General features: G+C 34.8%; 2 protein-coding genes across 12 annotated transcripts in view; both read left to right on the top strand.

Moving 5' to 3' along the window:
- The first annotated feature begins 2,377 nt into the window (after window positions 1–2,377).
- LOC114240865 (putative beta-hexosaminidase fdl) lies at window positions 2,378–4,530 on the top strand. Of its 2 annotated transcripts, none has more exons than XM_089735374.1 (2): window positions 2,378–2,746; window positions 2,837–4,530. In XM_089735374.1, the coding sequence occupies exons 1-2, from the start codon at window positions 2,673–2,675 to the stop codon at window positions 4,506–4,508; spliced, it is 1,746 nt and encodes a 581-aa protein (XP_089591500.1). In that variant the 5' UTR covers window positions 2,378–2,672; the 3' UTR covers window positions 4,509–4,530. The 2 variants fall into 2 exon arrangements, with proteins under 2 accessions (XP_089591500.1, XP_089591499.1); XM_089735373.1 differs by having other exon boundaries at window positions 2,834–4,530.
- A 1,944-nt stretch (window positions 4,531–6,474) lies between these two features.
- Window positions 6,475–19,914, top strand: part of Su(var)2-10 (E3 SUMO-protein ligase Su(var)2-10) — a 28,438-nt gene continuing 14,998 nt past the window's right edge. For 2 of the 10 annotated variants that reach the window (XM_089735335.1, XM_028187863.2), the window contains exon 1: window positions 6,491–6,883. In XM_089735335.1, coding sequence (XP_089591461.1) covers window positions 6,846–6,883 — 38 coding nt within the window. In that variant the 5' untranslated portion in view covers window positions 6,491–6,845. Of the gene's footprint in view, window positions 6,884–7,015; window positions 7,410–8,367; window positions 8,541–12,540; window positions 13,319–19,914 lie in introns of those variants that run through there. The other 8 variants (XM_089735331.1, XM_028187786.2, XM_089735332.1 and 5 more) reach the window with 8 other exon arrangements.

Below are 19,914 nucleotides of genomic sequence, written 5' to 3'. Positions count from 1 at the left end.
CAACTCGTGGTTATAGCGCGTTGTCCATATCTCGTTTTCCTAGTAATACAACCTGCTAACTTTATTTTCGCGGTTTAATGCATTGATGCTAAAGATATTGACGACATTTAAAATACGCTTGCCATAGAAGTTTGAGTTTTAAAAATATCTTTGTTATTAGGTTATTGATGAACTTAGGCTTTTCAATGCCCTCATGTCAGCATTCATCGATGTATTGCACAATAGGCACGATAGGGATGTCGTGAATCACGTCGCAACCATTCTAAAATATTCATACCGTAACAACTAATCGCGGAATTGTTGTTTGTTATTTCTTTTGTTTTAGAAGTAGAGGGTTGCATCTCGCTTTTATGAACAGACTAGCTGACCCAGCAGACTTCGTAGTGCCTCAATCGATAAATAAAAGACCTAAACTTTTGTATAAACTAAACTTAAAACAAAAAAAGGAATCCGTCCGATGGAGGACACATCAAAACAAAATTGTTATTTTTATTTAATTTCAAGCATTTTCATATTTGTCTACCTTTTAAACCTTCTCTGGATTTCCACAAATAATTCAAGACCAAAGTTAGCCAAATTAGTCCAGCCGTTCTCGAGTTTTAGCGAGACTAACGAACAGCAATTCATTTATATATATACACCATTATTTTATAACTAGTACAAAAATTTTAAGGACATATTAGGGAAGACATTATTATCATATATGTGACGGAAAAATCTCATAATACCTTTAAATAGCAAAGTTATTATCATTTGTTTATTGTAAAAAATCTCACTGAAATCATGGACATATTACTTTACAATCCATTCATTAGTTCATTGAACTTCATTGATGGTATTCCATCCTACTCATTCGCATTCGTACTATCGCACTTGTGACGTAGATGGCCTTAGGCAATAAAATGAAACAAAAGAACATGTGATGTAGTTACCTACTTTATTTAATTTTCTAAATTCTAACCTCTCCTTCATATTCATCCGGGCTTAGGACCGGCAAAATTACCTTTTTACAATTAATTAAATACGTATGTGATTAGAAAACAATAAACAAATATTACAATAAAATAAGGTATTCTGTACTAAAAGAAAAGAGAAATTTTGGCATATTTATGAAGTTAGAATCAGGTGCTATTTACAATAATTATTTACATAGGTATTATTTACTAAACTTACAAGTACTTCAATTGTCCTTCGAAATGTCCGCCACTATTGTTAATACACAGACGGGCTCGTTTCATTAAATTGTTTTTAACGAGAAAAGTAAGCTTCTCTGTCTTTTCACTTCATGAATAGCGTCCAATATGCGCTGTTTTAATCATTCGAGCCTAATTCGCTCGCTTCTGTGCACACGTCTCTTAATTTCACTCCACAAAAAGAAGTCCATGGGCGTTAATTCTTGAGATTTCCTGTAGTGATATGGATGTAATGCAGCCTTATTAATAATCTTCCAGGCACAGGACTGGCTGATGTTAAACCGTCGATCAGTGTCATTTGTACTCCGCCGGGGATCCTCTTCAAAATACGCTAGTACATCGTCGTACAGATTTTGTGACAACGCCGGTCTTCCTTGTTCTTGACGTACGTAGGTGACCGTGCGTGGAATGAACCGTGATCTAGTAAACGCTGGTAAGCATTTACCACGGTTCGCACATTTGGCTGTCGAGCGTTTGGGTGTCTTCCCTGTACATACGTACAGCTGCACTCGCGTTTTCTCCACTCAAAAAGTACGCACGAAGCATAGCTACATACTCCCGTGATGTGAACTGATAAGCCATCGCGTCAGGGAAAACTTAAACAAACAACTGTTGCAACGAAAAAAAGCATGCGCACACTTCCGATAACAATTTAGCACTGTTTTTTGTCGTTGTTGCGTCGGGGCGCGGCGCGGGCGCAGAGGGACAAGGGGTGGTTGGTGGGCTTCGACTTGAGTTTCCCGGAATTTATCAATGGAGCAGCGCCCCGTAGGTACCCAAACCCCGCCGCACGTACCTACTATCGGTCATTGATTGATTTTTTTTATAATTATTTAGCATTTACCAGTTATTACGTATTTTTGTGGACAGTTTTGAGACTTAGTGTTTTTTATTTTTTAACTACACAAATATGATTAGTTAAAGATACTTAGAGCCCAGTTAAATTTTTTGTACTAATTAAAAAATAGGGGTGTATAGAGATAGATAGATATTTTGATTTACTCAACTTGTTTTTCATACATTGTATTTTTAAAAACGTAGTTGAAAGTAAAATCAAAAAAATTATAGTGAATCTTCTGTAATTACAGTGCATATGGCAAAACTAAGTCGCTGTCTTAGACATAGACTTGATTTGATTTTATGATTTAGCAGACCAAAGGGAACATAGACAAAACGGGCAATTTTTTAAAAAAAAATGGTTTAGCTTATGGCTGTTGTATGAAAATGAAATAAAATAATTTGAATTTATTTAATTTATATGGAATTAAATTGAATGAATTAAATGACGTAAAATAATATAAATTAAAATTTACAGAAAAATTTAGAGAGAATTTGATTTACAAGGTTGCACGTTGTTTGACTTTTGGAATTTGATGTTGCTATTCTTTATATTGGCACTGCACAACATTACAATTTATAGCACAATGTTAAATTATGTTAAATATTAAATAATGTTTCCAGAAAGGAATATTTTGTGGAATGATACTTGTATCGAGATACTATCCAGTACTTGGATTGCAAATTCTTGTCACATTTTCCAATTGTAGTTTCAGGTTAGTTTAAAATATTTAAATCCAATAGTTATTTCATTAATATTAATAGAAACTTGACTACATATGAAAAAATAATGTATTGTTAAGCAGGAGCAAAAATCCTTTATGGACTTGGGAATGTATTGATGAAAAATGTGTACCATCTCGTCCCGATCCCACGAATAAATTACAATCTCTTGAAACATGTAACATGTTGTGTGCAGGAGGTCAAATTTGGCCTCAACCAAGGGGAGCGATCAGCCTTTCCACAACCGCTGTGCCAGTACACGCTGACTCTTTCAGATTGAAAATATTATTAACTCCATCCCGTACGGTTCAAGAATATCTACAAGAGTCCTTTGAATTATTTCGGGAAGATGTTAAAATACTCGAACAGTCAGCATTTGGTTTCGAAGAGCGGCGAAGTGTACTCGTCCGGGTTGCCATAAATGGTAGTGAAGATCCACGAATGCGTATAGATACTGAAGAAAACTACAAACTTGTAATTCGCCCTAATTCCGATGACGGTGTGATGCTCGTAGATATATCTGCATCTACGTTCTGTGGTGCACGTCATGGCTTAGAAACTTTAATACAATTAATATGGTTTGATCCTTACGTCGCATCACTGTTTATGCTAGAAGCTGCATCAGTTGACGACTCGCCTCGATTCAAATACCGGGGGCTGTTATTAGACACAGCGCGTAATTATTTTCCGGTTCGTGATCTCATGCGAACTATTGATGGTATGGCCATTTCTAAGCTTAATACCTTTCACTGGCATGTAACCGATACCCAAGCATTCCCTTTACAATTAGACAGTGTAAAACATTTATCAAAACGAGGAGCCTACAGTCTGAGAGATGTTTACACAAAAGATGACGTCAGAGCATTAGTGCATCGAGCGAGATTACGTGGGATACGAGTTCTGATAGAAATAGATGTACCATCTCATGTTGGTCAAACTTGGAGTTTCAGTTCAGATTCGGAAACTGATGATCTATCTTTATGTACCAACGCTCAACCTTGGAGTCCATTATGTCATGAGCCTCCTTGTGGGCAATTAAATCCACGTAACACTGATTTGTTTTTACTTTTAGAGCAAGTTTTTACAGAAATCATCCAGCTCACTGGAGTCGATGATTTGTTTCACATAGGAGGCGACGATGTGTCACTAGAATGTTGGGAACATTATTTCAATGATACTAACAGTGAAAACTATTTGATAGAATTTACTCGGTCTGCGTTAGATCGGCTACGCTATGTCAATGGCCGATTACCCAATCTAACATTATTTTGGTTTTCTTCCATAAGCGACCGTATCAAGACTGATTTGAAAGAGTCCGCGGACTTTATAGGTTTGCAGTTACGAGAATTCACATGGAAACATAAGTCTATTAATGGAATACGAACAGTCATTTCACACGAAGACGCATGGGATCTGAATAATGGAATGGGAGCTTGGTATGACACTAATGGTGGTATCCCTTACAATTCATGGCAACATGTGTATGAACACCGGCCATGGGCGAAAGATGTCGCTAATATAGAAGGAGGGGAGGCAACAGTTTGGTCCTCGACTTTAAGTGATGATGGTCTCGATGCCACGGTGTGGCCTAGGGCGGCTGCTTTAGCAGAAAGATTATGGACAGACCGTGCCGAAGGCGCGACCCGTCCGGTACATGCGAGGTTAGATTTGCATCGCTCTCGGTTGGTTGCGCGGGGTCTAAAAGCAGCACCTATATGGTCTATGTGGTGTACTCAAAACCCTTACACGTGTTAAATATTAAATTGTATATAATAAATCTCTATTTTTATTTTAGATTAATGGCTGTTAAAAACTCTTAAAAAATTTTTTTTTTTCATCAATATTTATTATTTAAAAATGTCACGCAGAACAGTTGATGTGATTCTGGGAAATGATAATCGAATCATTATTTACTTAAATTTATTAAAAAAAAATAGATTTGAAGAAATCTCAATAGGCTGTAAGTGTAAAGGTTCACAAAACAAGATCGGTAAAGTGAAAAATAAAGTGAATCTTTAACTTAAATGGAAAAAAAACTGACAACGTAAATATTTTGGTTCAAAATCTCTGTCTAATCCTGGGTCGAACACACAGGTACAAATTTAAAATCAAGCAGCTAAGTTTTCGAGGGAAACGATAACGAAAGGATCTTCTACCGAGCGGCTATCTTTTCTCGGTAGATCGACGGTGTAGGTGCAAGCTATACCAGTATATTTACCTATTGCATTTAATTTAAATCGCAATAAAATACTATCAAATTGTATTATGGTGTTCAAATGATACTTGCAGCTTCATTCTTCGGCGGAGAAGGTCACTGAAGCTCGCTTGTGGAACTAACTAATTTTATATCTTCAGTTTATTAATTATTCTGATTATTTATTATCATTTCTTCAAACATGTCTTATTAAGGATCATGTAAAGGAATGGAATGTCTGGCACATTCGCGGCGAGAATAAAGAATTTTAACTTGCCTTTAATTCTCAACTGTTCTCACTGGCGAGTCAAATTTTTTATTGATTTAAATTATTTGATTTAAAGTTTTGAGATGAACTCTAGATAAGCAAGCATTTTTTTTTATGAAATGAAATTGAATTTGCGTTGCTTATACTCCACGCTTTTGGTGATTCTTCTGTTACGTTAATCTCGAATTTATTGTACTAATCAGATACCTCCAATACAAGTAGTTTTTACCAACATGACAGTATAAAAAAAGGAATCTAAAAATCATATTTGTCATTTTAAACAACGCAAACTATGTATCGTATACGTAAGACCTAAATAAAAACTACCTACAAAATTATAAATTAACTGACAGAAAATTTGTGTGCATTGATTTATTTGTTTTTTAATGTTCCTCATAAGCCAACAAGAATTTTAGGTAATGTTTTAGTATGGTCAAATTTACTAACCATTGAATATGCGCGTTAGTTGATTCTTAATTTTTACATAATATCTTAAACGGTGTCTTGCTATTTGAATAAACAAATCATAATTTCCTAAGTAATAAAATTATTTACTTCCTTAAATCTCGGTCATGAATTCAGTTCCTATCGCTGGGTAGGATTATGTGACCATGTGTAATAAAATGTTAGAAGTATTTAATCATAACACTTTACTGTTCATATATTTATAACTAAAACAAAAAACAAATTAATATGAATTACCAAATTCAATGTTCGGGAATTAAAATCAGTCGAAATCTAAATTCAAAAATTAAATAATTTGTATTTCCTTACATTATTATTTACAACTTTATTTCAAGTTCATTATCATTGTTTACTATCGAGAAAAAAGTTCTTACATATAACATCACTGTAATGATAGTAGACGTAGTAAATATCAAAACAAATAGAAAGAAACTAGCCAGAGAATAAAAAATCATTTTTTACTATTAATCTAGCAACTAATTATTTCAAAAAACGTTCCGATTAAATCACAGTGACGTATATTTTGCTAATACCTCATATACCTATATATACCTCATTTTTATAATTTTCAATCCTTTGTATTCAAATTCAAATTCAAATTCAAATTCAAATTCAAATTCAAATTCAATTCAAATTCAAATTCAAATTCAAAATTCAAAATTCAAAATTCTACAACATTCTCAACAAAGTTGAAAGGTTCTTCTTGTAAATTTAAAATAATGCTATATAAAGCTTAGATGCATTTTTCCTAGTGTATCCAAACAAGCTTTTCACAGCACGATTTGTTAGGAAACGGAAATAGTGTTCTGTGAATTATCTTGTTTATGGTGGAACGTTTCATTAACTCATTTCCTACTTGTGTTAATTCTTATATCAGTACAGTCCATTTCGTAATTGTAATCGTTTAGGATGTAGGTAATTTAAAAAACATATCTAAAATACTCAGTACATAGCTGCACTGAGAAGATTTTTACTTTCTTTGGGACTTTACAGTTCCAGTGCGGTCCAGCGTAAAAAGTAGAAAATAGTCTATTGCCAATATGGCCGCCAAGACACAAGTGATTCGACCGCAAGCGTCAAGTGATGGCGTTTAGAAATAAACTTTTGTAAATAGTGTTTTTAAGTAAATTTAATGTCAGAAAAATTTTGATAACATAAACATAATATGAGTAGATACTACGATTACGGTAACGCGATATCATGGTGAGTATTTTTTTTGTCCACTTTGACATGCACTTAACATTTGTTTTATAAGTTTACAACATGTATTTCTCATATATTTCATTAAATTTAATTCGAAGGTGTATTAAAATATCTAACAGTAGATGTAGCTAACTGTAGTGTAAATAAAATTGAGTCACGTACCGGGCTTTTTGAATAACATTGTTTATTTGTTAAATGATAGGTACGTCGATTTAACGTGTTTCTGTGAAAGACTACGTGCCTACGTTATTCGTTCGGTATAACGTGGTCTGTATGCCGGAATAAAGTATAATAATATTTAATAAAGTATGCTGACTTTAGTTTTCGTATGACATTTAGAGAACGCAGCACGGCGTCAATTGACCGCAGGGGTGATTATTGATTTTTATTCAAATTCAGGAGGGGGACGGTTACAGTATCACGTTATTTGCATTTCAAAATCAATGTAAATCAGTGGTCTTTCCTCGCTCGTTGTAAATAAAGACTATAACAATGTTTTTGATACAAACAAACAAAGTTATGTTTGGTGAGTTATTTAGTTGTTGAGTATTCCAGCTTTTTCTTGTTAAGTAAAAGTACATTCAAATTCAGAATTTCCAATTGCTAATCGAACAATTGCGTTAATTTATCATTATGTTTGAAACATGGAGTGGTTACACAAAAAGCAAAGTCTTCATATAAAAGCATCAGAAAAAAATTAACACTACATTGTCCATTATGTTTTATTTTCAAGTTTTATTTTTGTACTTTTATCTAAACACTCCAGCCAGAATTCTCATAAAATTTTCATTTATTTATTGTTTCACATCACATCATTGAATATTGTCATTGTATAATGATTAGTAGTAATATTCTAAAATGTACCTTGTTACTCAGTAAATTAAATTATTTATTCGTAAACAAATAATATAATCTTATATCTTAAAATAACAAACTTCTATCCCAAATTGCAAATGGCAAATTGGAGTGATTCTCATTTCTCGATCTTAAACCTTGACAGTCCAACTGTACTAATTACATTTATTTATTTATTTTCTGGAAAATTTCATTGACAGGACAAATTCCTTATTTCTCTTGGCTCCTGTCAGTCTTTTGTTCAATATAATGTTGAATGTAACAAGATGAATTTGTTAATGTACTTTTTCTCCATAGCCTCACTCATTCACAGCTGCAGTGGAATAATTTACCAAATACCACTAAATGAAAGGATCATCATTGTTTTCAATTTTATTTACGTTTCAAAGGTTCGGTTTCTATGATATGTATTTGCTGCAAGACTTGTTTTAACCATTGACGACAATAATGGAATTATTCAATTGCAGATGTTTATCTATAAAAGATCCCATTCCCTACTTGCAGTTTACAGCATAAGAGAAATAAGGTGTTCTGCGGTTCTTTGCCACATTGAAGAAATTTTCCAGAAAAAGGCACTTTCCTAATAGTTACTTTATAGTTTGTCCCTTTTTGGGATTCGTGAATTTCAGTTGACATGACATGGTCGCTCGTCAACAATGGTTAAAACACGATCTTCAGCGAGAGTAGGAAACGCGGCCACCAATGCGTCTGCTGAAAATGGAACGTCTTCCGAACTTAGAACCCGACTCAAAACAACTGAGAATGGACACAACAACCGATCACAAAAGAGCTACTCATCTAGGCAAGTGTCAGTCTGTGTTGCGTCCACATCGTCAGTTACCAGCATGACATCTGACGACACATACTAATTGACTTCACTTGTGTGTTACATGAGTGTGAAAGATCTATCTGAAATAGTTCAATTTTAAGACAAATAAAATGTCATATCCTCTTATAGGGAGTAAAAGTATGTTGTCTTAAAGTTGGACTGCAACATGCATATTGAGCATGCCATCTTGGCTTTTGGTGTTGGGAAAAGAGCGATGCAAATATACAGTCAAACCTGGGTAAGTGAGAAAACTCTATAAGCGAGAGTAATAGCCAGAACTCGTCATTTTAAGCTCCCAAAAGCTCTATTAGCGAAACTTAAACCTTTGTAAAGGAGAGTCGTTTTTCCCACATGGACCTCTGTAATGAGACTGCTGCTTATCTACGAGCCCCGATGCAAAATAGTTCGTCTAGTATGGAAAGTAGTGAAAGCGTAAAATATAGAAAGTAAATATTGGTAAAATAATAATTAAGAACTTTTAATGAAAAGTAAACCACAATTTGAGGAACATTTTAAAGTTTATTTTAACATAACTGAAATTCTTTCATGAATTTACATAAAATTTAAAAAATATTCTAAAATACAACGCAAAAGTATTCGTCTACCCTTGTCACTCACGCAAAATAGTTCGTCTACCACTCAGTTGTGTCGCCTTTGCTCTCAATGACATCTTTAATGCGAAGAGGCATGGTTGGAACCAACATTGCAGACTCGTCAAGCGTAATTGACTCCCAAACAGCCAAGAGTTTAGCCTTTAAGTCGCTCTTCGATCTTGAAGTATTTTACGGAGAGCTTTTTCATTTTCCACCATAGGGTTTCGATCGGCGACAAGTCCGGGCTGTTAGATGGCCATTCGATTGTAGGGATGCTTTTCGCCAATAGCCACGTTACTGTTGTCCTTGCAGTATGGCAGGAAGCATCGTCCTGTTGAAAAATGAAGGAATCTTAATGCTCGAGTGACGGAATAGAGGGCAGTAAATTCTCTTCCAAAAGGTTTTGATACCTCGCAGCCTTGATAGAACCATCCACAAACTGCATACCACCAACACCTTGTGCAGACATGCAGCCCCATGTCATAAGAGACGCCGGAAACTTCACTTTGCATTTGAGACAATCAGTATGAAATGCTTCATTTTTGTTCCGAATCACTTTTTTCCTTTCATCGCCGACTGTCACATCAAATTTGGACTCGTCACTCCAAATGATGATCGGACTCCAAATGATGACCGCCACTGATCGGAAGTCCAATTTAAATGATCACGAGGAAACTTAAACCTCTGTTTCTTTTGTAAAGCAGTCAACAGTGGTTTCTCCTTAGCGGTGTAAAATCCGTAACCCATTCTTTTTTGAATCATGTCCTTCCATTGCACCGTGAGTTCTCCAGCTCGAGCACCATGATTATTTTTGATAATTTTCTTCAGGATTCTGTTTTCTACTGCTTCTGATGCGTGGTCGACCAGTTTTCTTCAAACAAGAAGTCGTTCTATTCTTTTTTTAGTGCTGAATGATAGATTGGACTGTAGATCTGGGAAGTATTTAAGTCTTTAGATATTGGGTAACTTGATTTGCCAGCATCGACCCCACAAACTATTCGCTTTCGAAGCTCTTCACACACGGGTTTGCCACGACCCATTGTTATTTGAAAACTAATGAAAATAGCTGCAATTTTCAGAATTTTTACTATCTCACTTGTAAAGTGACATAGAATTACTTTTACAAATTTAAATTATGCAACATAATTGTACAAAGAAGGAATAATCTTATTGAATCTCACTGATAGACGAACTATTTTGCTTAGAACGTCTTCGAATTTAAAACAGGATCTATACTTATATTAATACGTGCAGCAAAAACTTTGTACCCCTTTTTACGAAAATTGCGCGGACGGAGGAGTATGAAATTTCCCACACTTATAGAGAATATAGAGAAGGAGTGCAGAACGTTAATATTTTTTTTAATTATGCATAAACAATACCATAAAAAACATTACACACACACTACCATGTATTTGACACACACAATAATGCATAGGTACTATTTGTTTTCTGTCAAACTTTTCTTATTGTTTAAAGTCTGTGGTCAAATTGAGAATAGAGTAAAGGCAGATTTATATTGAGTTTTTTTATTTTTTTTATTTCTAGATGAGTGGACGAGCTCACAGCGCACCTGATTTTAAGTGGTTACTGGAGCCCATAGACATCTACAACGTAAATGCGCCACCCACTTTGAGAGTTCGGTTGAAGTTCTAAGGTCTCAAGTATAGTTACAACGGCTGCCCCACCCTTCAAACCGAAACGCATTACTGCTTCACGGCAGAAATAGGCAGGGTGGTGGTACCTACTCGTGCGGACTCACAAGAGGTCCTACCACCAGTAAAAAAGTCAGTCAGTGAGTCAGTAAATAACGTCATTACGTCAGTGCGCTGCCGAGTCAGTGCTGACCTGGCATTGGCATCGTGTAAATTGATTTCAAGTCAGTACAGTACTGTCGCGTCAGTACTGACTTCAATATTCCTGCTTTATATTTTTCGGCATCAGTCCGCTCCCCCGCTACCCACTCCAGCGCTACTGGCGCTGTGTAAAAGCCGAAGTCAGTCGCTGCCGCTTTATTGTACGGTGACCACGCTGCGTTGCACCACATCACAAAATGACGCGAAAAGTAAACGACACGGAGAACTTAAAGATTATTATTATATTGAGATAATAAATCACAAAATTATAGAAATAAAGAAATGCGCGCAACAGCATTACAGAATATTGGCTGGCAAGGCGTCTCTCATAAATGTGTCTTGACGCTGAATAGAGCTTGAAACAACATACGCAAATCATCAGTCTTTTGACGTCATTCTCAATGCCAGTTTGTATTCTCCAGGATCTTCAATTCTCAACTGGGTTAACAACAGGGCTGAGCCTCCAGTTTGATCGCTGGCACCTATTCATTTTCTTGTCCAAATTCGCTTCTTTTTAGATATTTCTTCTAACATACCAGTTAGTTCTTGCATCATCATTAAGGTACATTTTCTCAACAAATTATTAACGCAGATTTTTTGCTGTTTTCGAGAATTCATTTTTCCACACTGACTTTACAAATGTGTGTACACCATAAGAAATATCCTCAACTACTGACGAAGTACTTACTGCGTATAAATCGTATGGGTCAGTTTTCGGCGCCAGCACTGACGTTAGTTACTGACTCAATATAAATCTGCCTTAATATTTTTTATCATTATTGTCTAAAGTGTAGTCTAGGCCAAATCTGTGATTATAGAAGTATCTTTATAGAATCACTAGCGGCCCGCTCCGGCTCCGCTCGGGTCTTTAACAAAAATTTCAACGATATTTGATGTCGTTTTATTTTTTTTAATAATAGAACACATTGTAGCATAGCTATAATAGTTAGACATATGCTGTCATGACACTTTTTATAAATACTAATGTGCTCTACAAAGTCGTAGTACATTATTTTATTCTATCAGCAATAGTTTTCGCAAAGCACGCGATGTAAAGAATATTTTAGGTATTTTTTTTACACCTTGGGTTACATTATTGGAGTTTTAGTAAGGAATCCCTAACTTTTTTCAAAAAAGATGTCTACTACCTATGTCACTCGGGAATAGTGTAGCTTTCAAACAGTGAAAGAATTTTTCAAATCGGTTTAGTAGTTTCAGAGCCTATTCAATACAAACAAACAAACAAATCTTTCCTCTTTATAATATTAAATATAGATAATAGTGTACAAACTTTTAATTTTAATTAATTATATTATACCGGGGGACCGCGAGTATTTATAAATTTCAAAAGCTAAAATAGTTTATTAGTTCATAATTAAAAAAGGGCGTAAGTAGCGCGACATGCGATAGTAGAACAGCTTAATATTTTTTATAGATATACAAAAATAATGAACTTAGAAAAAATCTCACAGAGAAAATTTCACACTGTATAGACGAACTATTTTACATCGGGGCTCGTATACCTCTATAAGCGACAGTCGAGCTTTATTTATTTATGTTATTTAGGAGGAACAAAATATGACAAAACAAATTACAAATTTAACATCTGCTATTTTATGACTCATTCTTAACTTTCGTGGAACGTCCTGCCATTGTTTTTGTATTGTTTTCTTGTCAATATTGAACCTATTCTATTTCGTGGAACTAAATAACGTTGTTATTTTATCGTATTATTTTCGAATGGACACGTGTCCCTTTGTACCGTCCTGTTTGTTGGACTTACTCAGTTTATCGTTTGTCAATAGCGAAGGAAGGTCCTGTTCTGCATAATGTCAAAACGGAAAATTAAAGTACTGTCATTAAGTGATAAACTTAAAATAGTGAATGCATTTGAATCCGGAAAATCGCGAAATGAAATTCAGAGGGAGTTTAATTTACCAGAATCCACCTATTATAAAATTATAAAATCAAAAGACTCTATAAAGTGTGAGTGCTCTGATGGACATGGAAATATTAAGAGGGCTAAAGTTTCTGAATTTCCCAATATCGAAAAGTGCCTGTTGGAATGGATAAAACAAACTCTCGATAAGAATATTCCGATAAATGGACATGTGTTGAAAAAAAAATCAAAAGAGTTTGCTACAAAACTGGGAATCCAGAACTTTTCTGCTAGCAACGGCTGGTTAGAGGGTTTTAAAAGGCGTCATGATGTAGCTTTCAAAAAAGCAGCTGGGAAAAGTAAATCTGTGGACCAAGGTGTGTGCAACCACTGGACTGAAGATCTGCCAAATCTTTTAGAAGGGTATGAACCAGACGATATTTATAACGCGTATGAAACTGCATTGTTAATACGCTTTTATTAGCTTTAGACGTATGTATGTTAGTATGAAACAGAATCTTTGAGCATGATTTTGACCCCCTTCAAAACGTCGGATTATCTCGAAATTTGGTATACTTAATAAGGGCCGACGATAATTCAACATTAAAAAAAAATTGAAAAAATTGAAATATGTACAACTAAAAAATAAAAAATAAAAAATAGTTTAAAAAACTTAATAATACGCTTTTATAGAAAATCCAAATAAAAAATAGAAAATAAATTTTATTAAATTTGAATAAAAAATAGTGTAAGAAATTTTTTTGCGTGCGAAGCACTGCTCTTGCTAGGGTCAGTGTTAGCATCACTCCAGTTTGAGCCCCGTGAGCTCACCTACTAGTTAAGGTTACGCTGAAATAGCCTCTCAAGACTATCAGATTAGGTAGGAAAAAAAAAAACAGATTCCTGAAACAGAAATAAAGATTATTCCAATAAAGCTAGCTTTAAATACGTTAGAGACGGCCCATCAGTACCTTAAATACGCGGCGGTTGTTGATCAAGCAATATTCGACAAAATTTATGAGTTAAGAAAAAGACGTTCCTAATACAAAAACAGAAACCCAAACGAAATTGACGGATTTTTTAAAGTTCAAATAAGTTCTAAATAAAATAAAATTACATAGTGCCATGAATTTTTGTTTCGTTTTCGTAAGCATATTGATACCTACCCTTATAAAGTACTTATATGTCGAGATCTAATGAACTTAACACAATATATATGTACATAATATATGTTGTGCATATTATGCACATAAATTTATTATATTACATATTTACTACATTCGTACTTGCTGTGTCTTGTTATGGCTGCGTACCTCTATAAGAGAGAAACGCTACCTGCATTAGCGAGAAACTCGGGCTAGTGAGAAACTGATTAAAGTGTATATAAATAATCAAAGGTGAGAAACCTCTATAAACGAGAATGAGATTGTGCTCCCTTGAACTCTCGCTTATCCAAGTTTGACTGTATATAATTAAAGTCAATGTTGCATGTATAATTTGACCCATATCATTATGAAATTTAAGATGTAGATGAATTATAATGTCAACAAAAGGTGTATTTTTGAAAATAGTGTGACTAAAGAATTAAAATAAATAGTTACAAAAATTGCTATAGATAGGAACTAAAAGTATATTAAATTAAATGAGTGGTACTGTCTCCTGCGTAAAACAAAAAAATTGTAACTGTAAAATTCAACAATGTTTCAATATAAGGGGGAAATGAAATGATTGCAAATTAAAAACGAAATAGGATCATTAAATGCAAAGTTGGCTGGCAGATTATACGATATAATGAACTCTCTAGGGCGTCAGCGCCCTCAGAAAATCACCCTACATAAAGATTTTCCATTAACACTTTGATTTTAAAATACTCTGACGTATCGTTCATAGGCAACACTTTTTGAGAATTCGTGTGAGTCAAAAAAATTCTTGATTGATTAATCATCTACTATAGGAGTCGTCTATTATAAATTATCAAAGGTGGCAATCTGTGCATTTGGACAAAAAAATGTTATGGATATGTCAATACAGATTGATTTGAATATAATCGTCTCCTTCAAAGAATACGGTTCAAAACCTGCATTAAATAAAAGTTAATACTTAACCTGTTATTTATCTAAGATGTCGTTCAGTAGAGTTTTGTGACTGCCAATGGAATACAAAGTCAATAATTCGTTTTTCTGATTTACCAATAATTATCCAAAAGTCACATTGCCGGCTTTGATAATAGTCGACTCATATGTACCATCTTTGATGATAAAACTATTTACATTAAAAAAATTCATCGAATGTTTTGAGTTTTTGGGACAGCGATGGACGTGATTGGTGGTTCCGGGTTTCTCTGTATTAAAATTATCTTTTGATTGATTTATTGAAACGTGCCGATTGTGCTTTTAGAGAAAACAATAAAGAAGTAAAAAAGTAAGTGCATACTTTCATATTTATGTATTTTTCTGATAATTTTAATTTTGGCATCCACCTTGCTACCTAGTAAGTAGTTAGGTAGATTTAGAAATGCAAGTGTAGTGTTCGCTCATGTGGCCCGCATTCCCATAAACTTTCTCCAGGTCATCCAATCCCGTTTTTGCAGGGTAGCCGTCGGAGCACTATGGTGCGTGAACTTGTATGACAACCTAAATTTAGAACCGAACGTAAGTATCTTAAGGTGGCGCCAGAATGCTACTTCGTCAAAGTGACGTGATGACATGCTAGTTCTCTTATCGTGACCGTTGCTAATTACTTTTCTGACTCAGGCGACGGGGCAACGCAAAGCCGCCGTAGCCCGAAACATGTCTTGTCGGATTCCCCGGATCCAATTGGCGCTTTTAGAGCCCTAAAGCACCGTCTGATTAGGCCAACGAGTTCGACGAGCAAACTAACCCACAGAGTTTTTCGCTGGGTCTTCTCAGTGGGTCGCGTTTCCTATCCGGTGGTAGATTCTGCGAAGCACTGGCCTTGCTAGGGCCAGTGTTAGCAATACTTCCGGCTTGAGCCCCGAGAGCTCACCTACATGCTAGAGTAACGCTGATATACCCTGTCAAGGCTATCAGCATAGGCAAAAAAAATAAAAGAACTATGTATATGTGGAACTAAGTGTGTCCAGAACTTTCCAGAAATAAGTGATCGATGTGCGCTCAATAAAAACGGTCGAAAACGTAGACAGCCTTAACCAAAACATCTCTCATCTCAATCGATATTACATAGTTTAGTTATATTAGTAGTATTAGTTATAGAGTTTAAGTTCTAAAGAATCCGCCTGGAGATCACAGAGACTGTGGGGCTCGAGAAATAGCACTCCTATGCATAGGTAGGGGAAAAAGTATACCAGCGATGAGGAGGGGATTATTTTTTGTAATAGATTTAATAGATATCTACTATTTTATTAATAATTTTACTACATTTTACTACATTTTATTGTAGATTCACAAAGCTTAAACACTCATTGTCATCTTGTCAAGCGGGCGCGAAGCTGGCACCATTGAAGATGAGGAAACAATATCGATAAATCAATATACAATACGATCGTTTGTGTTGCGATGCGACTGCAAGCCGGGGCGAATTTCATTTTTGATCTACGTATAAACAGGAAGAATAGGGTGTACATTTATGAGAAAGTCGGTTGAGGCAATTCGTTCATTCTAGACCAGGTTTCAAACGATCAAGCCCTTTCTTCATGAACGTCAATAGTTTTTTTACTTCAAACTTTCCATAGAGCCACTCGAAGACAATTTATCGTTTTTAATAATAATATTTTGTATTGAAATCGTTTTCAGAAAAATACGACGAGGCTCCCCTGGTACTTAGCACCCCATCAAGACCTTCCTCTAGCCGGATAAGACCAAGTTGTACCCTAGTGACTAATTGAGATGTTTCAATAAAGCTTTTAGAAGAAACAACATTTTGGTTATTAATAAAATACTACTATTATTAAAAAAACAATCAATGTATTATTAAGAAGTTCTAAGACCTCTTTTAAAAAATGCGAAGTGGTTTCAGATACTCCTATATAAAATGTTTTACGATTCGAATTCTGTCTTTCCTTGCTCTGATCAGCGTGTTAGCACTAAAAGTACGTAGACGGCCAGAACTTGGCTGTTGCAAACGGGCTTCGTTTTTTACTATGAATCGCTCGGTGCACATGCACTTGACTAATCCGAAGCGAACGAAGAAATAAAATAAAAAATGGTACGCGCGCAACTTGTTGTACGTGAAAGAAGTGAAACTTCTTTTGCGGTGTGTAGTATTGTGGTTTTCATCATTTTTCATCCTTAAATATTTATTTTCTTGTAATAGGAGGGAATGCTGTGAATAAGAGAAACGACCTAGCTTGCTTTGTCCTTTCATCTTTTCCTTCTCTCCACGGTCGAGTGGTTCGCGAGACGCTATCTATTTTCTTACTCTCGCTCTTCCTAAATTGTATCTTTTCTCTCTAGCCCCAAAGAATCTAACGCGAGTTAAATTTTATCCTCAACGCGCCTAAAGAAGTTTCACTTCAAAAATGTATTTGGCTTCATAGGTACTAAGTTAATGCAATGCTATCACAGTGAATTTTCATTCAATTTCGACAATGAATTATCAAATAAAATATGTCTCAAATACAAATGTAATATTAATGTATTTTTTATTATAACAGTATTTATAAACAGATTGTACCGTGTACATAAATGTCGTGACGTGGGTATCCATTAAGTAACTGTTGTAACAACATATGGACGTCCTATAGCGGGTCATAGAAAGCTCAAAAGATCTTCCAGTTGTAGAAAATGATCACAACCACGTTTCCTAAAAGTAATACGGATAGAAAAAGTCTAACATATAGCAACAAGTTGATGTAATCTGAATAAGATGAAGAATAATATAACATTTGAATTTGTAATCTGTCATCTTTATATGATTGCTCATTGAGTTTTCTCATTTTTGCGCCAATACATTGTAAAATATTTTGCGATATTAAAATGTAGTGGGGTGATAAAGAGAACCGAATCGCTGTGATTCCATTACACAAAGTAGGTATGGAGACAAATGCAATTTTAAAACTCTCCATACGCTTGGTATTGGTAAAATGTTTGTGTACCGGGCTATTAAAAGGTGCAATGAGACCTGTTTGTGACAGGAAAAGATCTGGCCGTCCACGTAGTGTTCGTACGAAAAAGCTGGTCAAAGCAGTAAGGGAAAGAATTCGAAGAAATCCTGTCCTAAAGCAAAATATTTTATCTCGGGAGATGAAGATAGCACCTAGAACCATGTCGCGTATTTTAAAAGATGACTTAGGACTTGCAGCCTATAAGAGACGTACTGGTCATTTCTTAACTGATAATTTAAAAGAGAATAGGGTGGTAAAATCGAAACAACTACTGAAGCAATACGCAAAGGGAGGTCATAGAAAATTTTTGTTTACGGATGAGAATTTTTTTACAATTGAGCAACATTTTAACAAACAAAATGACCGTATTTATGCTCCAAGCTCTAAGGAAGCTTCCCAATTAGTCGCCAGAATGCAACGTGGGCACTATCCGACTTCAGTGATGGTTTGATGGGGTATTAGCTATGAAGGAGTGACTGAGCCATACTTTTGTGAAAAAGGTATCAAAAGATCGGCACAAGTATTTCAAGATACCATTCTTGAGAAAGTAGTGAAGCCCCGTAACAACACCATGTTCAATAATCAAGAATGGTCCTTCCAGCAATACTCGGCGCCAGGTCATAAAGCTCGGTCTACGCAGTCTTGGTTGGAAACGAACGTTTCGGACTTCATCAGAGCTGAAGACTGGCCGTCGTCTAGTCCCGATCTTAATCCGCTGGATTATGATTTATGGTCAGTTTTAGAGAGTACGGCTTGCTCTAAACGCCATGATAATTTGGAGTCCCTAAAACAATCCGTACGATTGGCAGTGAAAAATTTTCCCATGGAAAGAGTGCGTGCTTCTATTGATAACTGGCCTCAACGTTTAAAGGACTGTATTGCAGCCAATGGAGACCATTTCGAATAAGCTTTTTATACTTTAAATTGTTTTATATTTATGTATTAAACTAACACACTGTAAAAGTAATAAATGTTATTTGCAATGGATTTTTTTTTTCCTTAGTCTCAGTATTTATGGCAAGACTAGGTAGTAAATAAACGAGATTTTACAAAGGTTACAATTGTATTTTTATAGCGATTCAAGTGTGATCTTTATGAAATAAATACGATTTTGTCATAATTTTTCGTATTGATTAATTTGTATTATCTTATTCCAAATCTAACACCCCATAGAAACTCCAAAAGATACACAATTTGTTAAAAAAAGAATTTAAAAGCGTGTTATATATTATTTTGAAGTTATACTTCTTTAGGCGCGTTATGAAAAATTGATGAGAGTGAAATTTTACGATGCGCGCGCTCCGTGACACAAAATTAACAGAAATGAAGTTGCCAACTAAAAAAAAAATGCTACCAACAAAACAGAAATGGAACCTCTGTTAGTGGCGCATGTTGGCACGCACGCCGCCTCTGTTCACGTGTGTATATTTATAATATTTATCCACATGCTTTGAGTTTCTACATTTAAAACACGTGTTTTCATTTTGTTTTCATTATACAAGTGCGAATTTTATATGTGCGTCTGAATTATAATCAGAAGTGATTTAAATTGAATATTGAAATCAATACTAATTAATATTAGAAAATATTTGTGAAAAAACTGTGCTCAACAACCTTCCTAAGTGCTCCAATACAATTGAGGTTAACTATCCGTATGTATTATTTAGTAATATAAATTACAAAATTATTATTTAATATAATTCATACTAAATATTATTAAATTATTAACGTTAAATATTTATTATTAATTATTTAATATTAAAAAAAGAAAGAAATAAATTTAATAAAAATAAAGTATACCTTACGCGCGTACATAAGTACACGCACCCTTTTTTACTAGACAGACTATTATTGAATGAAATAATAAAAGAATGTTTTTGTGTGCCCTACAAATGTTATGTCGATGCTCGACTTTTGATGAAAAAGGGACATCCGT

This window comes from Bombyx mandarina, chromosome 19 (assembly GCF_030267445.1).
Source record: "Bombyx mandarina strain Sakado chromosome 19, ASM3026744v2".
NCBI classification, from domain to species: domain Eukaryota; kingdom Metazoa; phylum Arthropoda; class Insecta; order Lepidoptera; family Bombycidae; genus Bombyx; species Bombyx mandarina.
This window is presented reverse-complemented; position numbering and strand designations above follow the sequence as displayed.